Genomic DNA, 9,117 nt, shown 5'->3' on the forward strand with positions numbered 1-9,117 from the left:
GTCCCAAGAGGGACAAATGTTAGCGAGGCAGGATAACTGCTGACTTCATCTCCTCTCCAGTCCTTTTGGCACAGACGGCCCACAAACACTTGGAGGTCAAATTCCAATCTGGGCCTCAGTGGGGCCACAACATCAGCATTTAGGCTTGTGTAGCTCTTAATGTACAGGATCCTCCTTCAGGTTAACCCTAAAATGATTGAATTTAATGACTAATGTGGGCCTTTGCCTTATAAATTATATAATAATTAAATAATGACACAGCTCACAGGGGATATGATGCCAAGATAGGAAATCTTTTATTACAGAGAAAAAAAACTTTTCTTCCAAAATATAGAAATCTGTACAACTTCCGCACAATCAATTTACATGAACTGTACAAATTTACAGCAGTTCATCACAACATACCCAAGGAAAAGAAACTGAACACGATAAAGATGTACTGACATGAGATCACAAGATAGACAGCTTTTCTTCTTGGGTAAGCTCAGATTTTTTTTGTCTATTTTCTGGTTTTGTAGGTAAATAGAAAAAAGAAAAAAAAAGGAAAAAAAAAACTGAAAAGAAAAGAAAAAAAAAAGCAAAGGATACGTCTACACTTACAGATCATGGAAACTAATATTTTTTTTACCAAAACAACTTTGGTCCTTGCCAACACTCCCATCACAAATGGCTTCACTTACGAAAAGCATTATCCATGTTAAAAGATGAAATACAAAAAGGAATACATCTAAAAACACCTCAGGATAGCAATTATTGGCACTTCCCATGTGTAATGTTATGTACTCTACCATTTGTTGTACAGTTACAATACATTCTACAATATGTAAAACACCTCAAATGTGAAAGTGGCAATAATTCAACTAATCAATGACAATTTTTGACGACAACAACAACAACAAAAACTGCTGTTCCCTTCCTGTTTCATGTCTTAACATGCACAACTTTTCCACAAGGGTATTTATTGAATGTCTGAGGCCTGAGTTTGGCAATACATTCCAGGAGAGACTCCTCGTGTCTCAAGAAAATGTCACACAACTTCAACTTGACATATTTAGTGCATTTTATGTGCTATTTTACCTCTGACTACTCAAAGCACTCTCACGACAATTCTGTAACCTATGTGCGCACAAGCTGAATGGATGCCATTGAAATAATCATTACTGAGGACTTAAACCATTTCGGGTGGTGGTAGTACAGTTGAGAAGGTGTTGAAGGGGATTTGGAATTTAATTTTTTTAATTTTTTGTAGCTCTAAAAAAACAAAAAGAAAGAAGGGGGGTCTGTTAAAAAGTGGGTTAGATCACCAGACTAAAAATCCTCTTAAGAGGATGAAGAGGAGAAAATGGGGATGGCAGAGTGGAAGGATGAGAAAATCTACCAGTGTGACCATAAAATACATCTAGAGAAAAGTGAGACGAGATGATCATCTCGCGTCCGAAATATAGACCAATCTCATAACATCTTGTCACATGACATAAAAAAGCTATAATGGAGCAGCGTGATTTTAAAACTGGTGTCCACCATGGAAACTGAAGCTCTGGGCTCCCATCCCAGCGAGCTCCTCTCCATCTGGCCAACATGGAATCACTGCTTTTCACAGATTGCTGAAGGGAGTATCAGCAGAGAGCAGGGGAGGGGGGTTAGGGGGTTGCAGTGCGTCAAAGGCTATAGCTCTATTACCCATGATCCTCTCAGGCTTAGGGGAGCTTAAACACCCATAGGTCTGGTGATGAGCGGTGAACCAGCCTGCCGTGACAGATTTGGCCAGCGGCTAAGGCCCGAGCAACACCCGGGGCCATCCCAGCATCTGTTCCAGCTTGCTGTTAACCTCTCAGCCCCAGAGACAGGAGTGAAGTGGGGGTACGTCAGACAGCCATCACATCCTTTCATATGCATGTAAACAAAGTCGCTACTCAAACTCAGTAATCAAGTGCAGCGCAATCCAGTGAGATGAAAACAGAAAACAATGGCCTAGTACCCTCAATTCTTCATCTTTGATCCATGTTTCCTCGTCTCTCACTAGCCCCCCTAGTGCAGCTTGAGCACGCCAAGCGCGTGTGCTGGTTTTGTATCCATCACTGCTGAGGGAGGGTCGAGGGCTTCTGGTCAGGGTGGGGGAGGTTGAATAAGTCCAGAGGGGGGGCTGGAGGGATTTTAGCTGCCCTGGACAAAAAAAAAAAAGAGTCCGGCCCTGGACCCCCCTCTCTCACACCAGCTCCCCCGTCCCTGCCTTCCTTACCCAGCTCCCCGCGGTGATGGATGATGATATGTGTCACATTAAGTCTACCTGCATCCACAGGGGGTCAGCTAGCAGCATGCTGGCTTGCTTTTGGCTGAACAGGAGGTCTGAGCTGAGGGGTGATATGTGGCACTTGAGGCACTCTAACCCCCCACACCAAGGAGGGGTGAGGGGGCGGGATCTGAAGCTGCCAGGCTGGAAAGGGGACACCTTCAGTGAGGGTCCGGGCAGCAGATTGAACCAGGCTGGCTCACATTAGCCTGATATTAAGTTTAAAATCACGAATGGCTCATAATTCATGACAATGAGGTCTCCGTAAGGCAATGCACCTCTAATGCACACATAAGGATACGTCTGTCCCTTTTACAAGACCTCTGAAATAGCTAAGGTAAATGAAAATAGAAGGCTGACAAGGCCTGGTGTTGTTTTTAAATTCAAGTTAAAATGAATCTCTGAACAGTCAGTGCTCCAGACCTCCCTTTGGCCAAAGCCTCACACAGTCATCACTTAGTCCAGACCTTTCAGACTAACTTTTTTTCTATCAGCAACACAAATCACCATCTGTGTGTGTCTGGGGGGGGGGGGGGGGAGCTTAGCTCTGCATCCTGCCAGAGCAAACAGTGCCATATGAACGGATGACAGAATGTTTCTAACATACCACCAAAAAAATACTCTCCACCTAAAATCAACAGCTCTGAAATGTTCACAAATACAGTGTAAAAAAAAATGTGTTTGAAATCCAGAGTTGCACACTCCCGATTCAATAGACATCAGTCTATCCCAACGTGGGAGCTACAGTATGAACAAACGGCTAAAAATGAGGAGGGCAATAAAAACGGTGTGAAAAGATGACATTCGAATGGATGGAATGCAGGCGATTTTCTCTAAAAAAAAGTACACATCCCACACAATCTAACGTCAAAGTGCATTCAATGTCAATTCTAACAGGGCCACATGACCAAAATTTGGGGTAAAATAGGCCCCCCCTTTTGCTACACTTTGAATTTTGGTGATGCAGGAGATGACAAAGTGGTGGAAGGAAAAGGGGGCATAATTTAACAACACAGGAACTTGATTGTGAATTTCAACAACATTCATTAACTAAGGGGAGGGGGGAGGAGACTGATCCCCTGCCCTCCCCCGGAAAGCTACACATACATGGGTGATGGGAGGGCGACAGTGCAACAGGACACACTGGTATCCATAGGTAACAGGTGTCAGAACACATTCCACTTGCACTTACATACAGGCCAAGAGACGGTTGAGATGAGGGTTTTTCAGAAGCTTGGTGTTGGTGTGTGTTGAGGGGAGGGGGGGGGAGAAGTTAAGACTGAAAGCATTTTTCCAGCTACAAGATAAAGAAAACTAATTCCCTGTGGTCCAAAAAGGGTGTTTTATAGAAAATAGAGATGCTCTCATTGGGAGTTTCTTTACCTTGAGCTTGGATGGCGAAAGGCTCAGTCTAAAACCTCAACCCCCCCCCCACACACACACACACACACACACCCAGGAAACAAAACAAATGAAAAACTGCTAATTGAATAGCCTCTGGATTTTAAAATTCAGGGGGTTGCTCCTGGTAAAAATTCCTTACAATTTAGATTTTGGTGTTTTGCGGTGTGTGTTGAACATGTACCCATAGTAACCACAAGTAGGAAAAGTGCAAAGTCAATGATAGCCCCTTCTGAGATGGAGCCGATCACCATGTTGTTTACAGCCGGGAGGGGGGGGGGGGGGTTGCGGAGCCAGTCTCCGTGGGGTTCCTGGTTGGTTGGTTGGTTGGTTTAGCTGCCCCAACAGTTCCATTTCCACAAAGCCTCTCCTAAATAACGGAGTGCCCAACTGATCCAATGACACAACAGAACAGATGATAATGGGGGGAGAGGGGGTAAAAAATATCAAAACCTAGAAGGTTTCCATCACCTGGACGATAGGCCACATCCTCTGTTTTTTTTTTCATTTTCTTTTTTCTTCTTTCACTATTTCATTTCATATTCTTAGCTTTAAAAGGCTCACCCTGATCCGGTCACATGATCTGACCAGCCACGGCGTGACCCTGAACAAAAGTAGGCCGGGGTGACGGTGCGCCTCTTTAACTGGACACAGTCATCATATTGTAGGCTTTGGAGGGACTGGTTCTGCCCAGCACCATCAGTTCCTCCTTGCAGCTGATGTGACTGTCCACCATGGAGCCCATTGGCCCGCTGTTTCCTGAGGGGGAGCCGGTGGTGGCTGTTACCGGCAATCCTGGGGGGCAGGGCTGCGACTCGTACAGGACGCAGATGGAGCCGTCCTCGCCGATACGGTAGGAGACCTCGAAGGGGTCCACCCACAGCGTGAGCTCACTGGGCAGCACCAGGTAGAGTTGCTGGATGGTCATGCCGATGCGCTGGCCTGCCTGCCACACCAGTGGGTCCATCTTGTGGTTGATACGGATGCAGCGGTAACCTGAACCCTTGCAGGGTCTGTCTGGGAACCAGTGGTGCTTATATTGCTCTGCAGGGATAGATGGAAGACAAAGAGGATGGAAAGAAAGTTTAGCTTTGGGGTGATTACCATCCGTTTGCTTGCAATAACAATGTAATCTGGCCACTGATGAAGGCCCAGACAAGAGGGGTCGAGTGAAAAAGAATTACTGGAGTAGCTGCGCTGTTATACACCGAGATCTGCAGTGAACTGAGGTTGAACAAAGGTCGAAACAAAGTAGACAGACTGTAATTTGTGTTAGAACCATGTGATTTAAAACACTTATTTTGGCTGTAAAAACTGTTTATGTAAAGATACGACCCTCATAAAAAGAAAAAAAACCTGGTCTACTTGAAAGGTCCAATATTTCATAAAACCTTATTTATTATAGTATTTAAATATTTACAATCTGTCTAAAAGGTTGACATGAATGTAATCTCAAACAAAACATTACCACCTGCTGTTTGAGTGTGTGTACATTTGGGTTGTCTCCCAATGTTAAACAAGAACAGGGTTTAATGATTAAGAGGAGCAGATCTTAATCTCATCTATTGCTTTTTTGCCAGGAGGCAACTTCCATGGTTCTAAAACGAGATGGGATCTGACTTGAAGTAAATCATCAAATACATTATCATGCAAAAAGCATTAAGTGGAACATATCATTCATTCAATGTAGTTAATATGTAAATGTATCCATCATGCTACTCCTGTAATACCAGGCTGTTCCCGTGGATGTTTAACAAATGACAAATTTAGCCTATAGCTTATAAAATTTAAAAACAATTGTACTCTTTTACACTAAAGTACAGGGTGTAGTTGTGTGCTGTAGAAAAAGAGAGGAAAGAAAAACACCACCTGTTACAGGCCTGATAAGCAGCCATAAACAGGCGGGGCCTACGTGACAAAAAGAGAGCCTTTGAATTGCACAATCCCTCCCCTGGCTGTCGTCGGTGTCACAAAGTCTCCCATGACTGGCTGAACAAAAACACCAAAAGTGTCGGGGTCCCGGCCAGCCATCTGGGACACCGGGCTCCGCCTCTTAAAGCGAGAGGACCCTATTTTTCTCGTCTGTGTGGAAGTTTTTCAACGGGCAGTGAAACTAGTGATTCAGAGTGACACTCACAGAATGCTTCAAGCATTTTTGTGAAAAACGTGTGTCTGATTTTGGGTGTATGAGGAAGTACAATGTGGCTCATTCTTTGCCCGCAAGTTCACTTTTGGCACATAGACAGTGATGGTTTTCTCTTTTTGTCCTGATTTTCCATTTACAGACCTTCCCACCTTGGGGAAACACACCTACCCCCCCCCCCCCCCCCATTTACTCAACAAGGCCTCATATTGAATTTCCATTTATGCTAATTTCATTGTGGCCAGTGAAAAACAGGGTAAGTGAAGTAGGCCAGCATTCAGGCAGGGGCCCGATGGCCACCTGTATGCATCCACAGGACAATAACACCCCCCTTCCTCCCCGTGCCTTATCACATAAGGCTGTACACTGCTGAGCTAATGGAGGGGCTGGCACTCACGAAAGAGCACAAGGGGCTGGATGAACTTTCAGCCTCGGACTGAGCCACAAAGGCTGCTACCTACCAACCCTGGAGCAGCTGGGGAAAGGATCAGCTCAGCACGGCCTATTCTTAAAAATGAGGGCACGCGGGAAGAAGAGGAGGGGGGGGAAATGGGAAACGGAAAAGCAAGCAGACGAGTGTGCTCTTAACGTAAAGAGTTTAACGAAACTGGGTTGTTTATTCAATGTAGCCGACCTTGAACACTAGAAACGCATTAGGAGATTCTGTTTCGGCCGGGACGTTGGGTATTTTCCATATGGGGCCATTTCCTGGAAGAGCATCAAATCACGCTGCGGCTGATGAAGAGGAAGAATCAAAATCCTGCTAACTACACTTACGCAACTATCGCGGTCTCAATCTGGTCGTTGGGGCTAATTTCCCCCGCTCCCCCCCCACGCTCGGCACAAACAAGAGGAGCTAAGCACTCTGCTTTCCAGCATGCAGACACAATAGTGAGTGATTGTGATGTTTCCAAGCACAAAAGAGCGCTGGCTGGCCTAGTTTAGTAGCAGTGAGCCCCATGTGGTACTACCACACACTCACTTTTGTTTCCACACATTTGCCTCAAGCTCAGAATGTACACACATTTTTCTTTAATTAGATTACAAATCGGTCACATGGTATTGTTCACAACAACAACCATGTCAAAATACTCTTTAATTCCTTATTGAATTGACAGATTATAAAATCCCATTAATGTAATTGATGTATATGTGCAGTAAATACAGGGTGGGTTAGCTTTGCGTCAGTGGATTTCCCCTCCATTTCCTCCCTGATTATGCTGCACTGCCTCCCTCTGTAATTTCCTCCTATAGGCGACCACCAAAACATCCCCTCCCCCACATACAGGCCTCACAGCCGACTCCATTCAACTCCAACTTTTGTCTGTTTACAAACACTGTCGTTGAACTCAGCTCTCGCATGCATTTTCAGTTAAATCTAAACCTAAACACCAATTCCTCAAAAAAAAAACAATATACCTCATCATTAAACATACTATTGATTGTTGTAGTTGTTTTGTTTATGCTAGAGATGTTCTATTTAACTGAAAATCAAAGACCTAGAAAGTAAGACGAGTTTTTTTTTCTTTTTACATAAGCAAGCTCCTTCTGCAGTAAATGTAGGTCATCTGCTGTTATATATGCAGCAGATGTATGGCAGCTTTAGAGGCCTGAGACCGGAATGTGTTTACAGCAGGAAATGGGAGACAATCCCCGAACAGCGCTGTTCTGTAAAAAAAACAAACACACCCATAATACTCAGCAATACTCAAGATACGCCTTATGGGTAAAACTAAGAGCACATGCAGGCTCCTTCCTGGGAAATACATCGAGAAACTGATATTTGATTACAAGCCCCGAACGCGTTGTTTTTATACCACTTTAATAAATGGGAGATTTAAAAAAAACCCATAAAGCAACGTTTTAACTGCATGTTCAAAACGTAAATCCCCCAAAAGAGCATCCAATTGTGTGCAACAAGGTCATCAATTTACGATTGAATCACACAATAGTCGCATAACGTGCGGTTTTTTTTAAATCAGGGGCATTGTATAAAAATGAACGTTTGGTCTGACATCGGACGTGTTTTCATTATTCACCTTATTTCCTCAAAAGCATTACGTAATTGAGCAGCCTCCACCAACTCACTGGGGGCTGTTTTGCTCTCTGAGAGCTTCATCGACCGAGGCGCACTTCCTTGTTTGTGCCAAGCGTCTCTTTCCACCCCCCACCCCCCTTCCTCTTCCTCTTCCTCACAAAGTAACTAATGTAGCTGCTTATTTTGCTTCTTTGTTAAAAAAAAACCCTCCATTGTATCAGTTTAATCGTCGACGAATGGTCTGAGATCGCCCACTGTGTTTATACTTGGTCGTTTTTTTCCCTCTCCGATGTGCGCAAACAGTGGTGCGCGTTGGTATCGCTGATAGTGATACTTGGGGAGAACAAAGAAAGGCTTCTTCTGACTCATTCTCACACCAATAAAAAGCTGAATTTAAGCATTTACCGCTGAAACAAAACCTAAACTTAACACGTGACATTGTATCTTACAACACGAGGCGTTTTAAATAAACGCAAACAGACGATTTTCTGGTTTTCTTACCTGACAAAATGTCCTGTAAGCTTTGGCTGAATGTTTGGACCTGTCGATCGTTTACGTGTCCTTTTACCCTCAGAAATCTCGTCAGAAATCCGACGGCGGCGTTGATCTCTGGTTTCATCGTTCCCCGGGCACAAAGGGTATGCATTGAGAAAAAAAGGCAACGGCGACGGTCCGTGCGCGCTTGTTGTTTTTCTCTACGTGTTTGTCCGACTCTTGGTCTTTCTCTCCACTTCTGAGCGGCGGTCCTTATCTGTTGGCGCTTGTGTTGTTTCTCTTGGCATTTATTTGTCGAGGTAGAGGGAAGGTTTTTTTTTTCAGAGAGAGTCCGTGTGCTAGGACGGTTCAGTGCTGGGAAATAGACGCCTGTTGTTGGTAAATACAGGGGGTCGGGGGGGGTCCCTTGCCACGTCGACCAACCCTCCGTGATCTCTTGCCTCCTCCAGAGTGAAATCCTCGGTGTGGGGGAGCGGGCTTTTATAGCGCCCCCTCCCTCCCCACGGCGCCGACACAAGCTGCTACAGCAACAACAGCTCACCAATCCCGGCGCCGCCACCGTCTGACGAGCCACATATAGGCGGAGTGCAGCGTTCACGTCACCGCTCTGAAAATAAACAGAGGTACACAGCATGAAACCGCGCGGCGTTCACGGGCTGTCGGAAATACGGCCGGCCGTATAAAAGAAAGAAAGAAAAGGAAACAAAAGCAAACGGCAACAAAGAAAAACTCACATGATCTTGGTTGAAG

The 9,117-nt window shown here is 44.9% G+C and overlaps 1 protein-coding gene across 1 annotated transcript; it reads right to left on the reverse strand.

The window, feature by feature from the left end:
* Positions 1–272: 272 nt before the first annotated feature.
* Positions 273–8,807, reverse strand: btg1 (B-cell translocation gene 1, anti-proliferative). The gene is made up of 2 exons (XM_070928684.1): positions 8,374–8,807; positions 273–4,735 (listed from the first exon to the last, which is right to left on the reverse strand). Exons 1-2 carry the CDS (start codon positions 8,516–8,518, stop codon positions 4,332–4,334), a joined length of 549 nt encoding a protein of 182 aa, XP_070784785.1. The 5' UTR covers positions 8,519–8,807; the 3' UTR covers positions 273–4,331.
* Positions 8,808–9,117: the final 310 nt, after the last annotated feature.

The sequence above is a fragment of the Enoplosus armatus genome, chromosome 22, assembly GCF_043641665.1.
Source record: "Enoplosus armatus isolate fEnoArm2 chromosome 22, fEnoArm2.hap1, whole genome shotgun sequence".
NCBI lineage: Eukaryota > Metazoa > Chordata > Actinopteri > Centrarchiformes > Enoplosidae > Enoplosus > Enoplosus armatus.

Coding starts and splice junctions, on each gene's coding strand:
- btg1 (XM_070928684.1), bottom strand. CDS start 8,518: ATGCATACCCTTTGTGCCCGGGGAACGATGAAACCAGAGATCAACGCC. Junction 4,736..8,373: donor CTTACAGGACATTTTGTCAG/GTAAGAAAACCA, acceptor CTATCCCTGCAG/AGCAATATAAGCACCACTGG.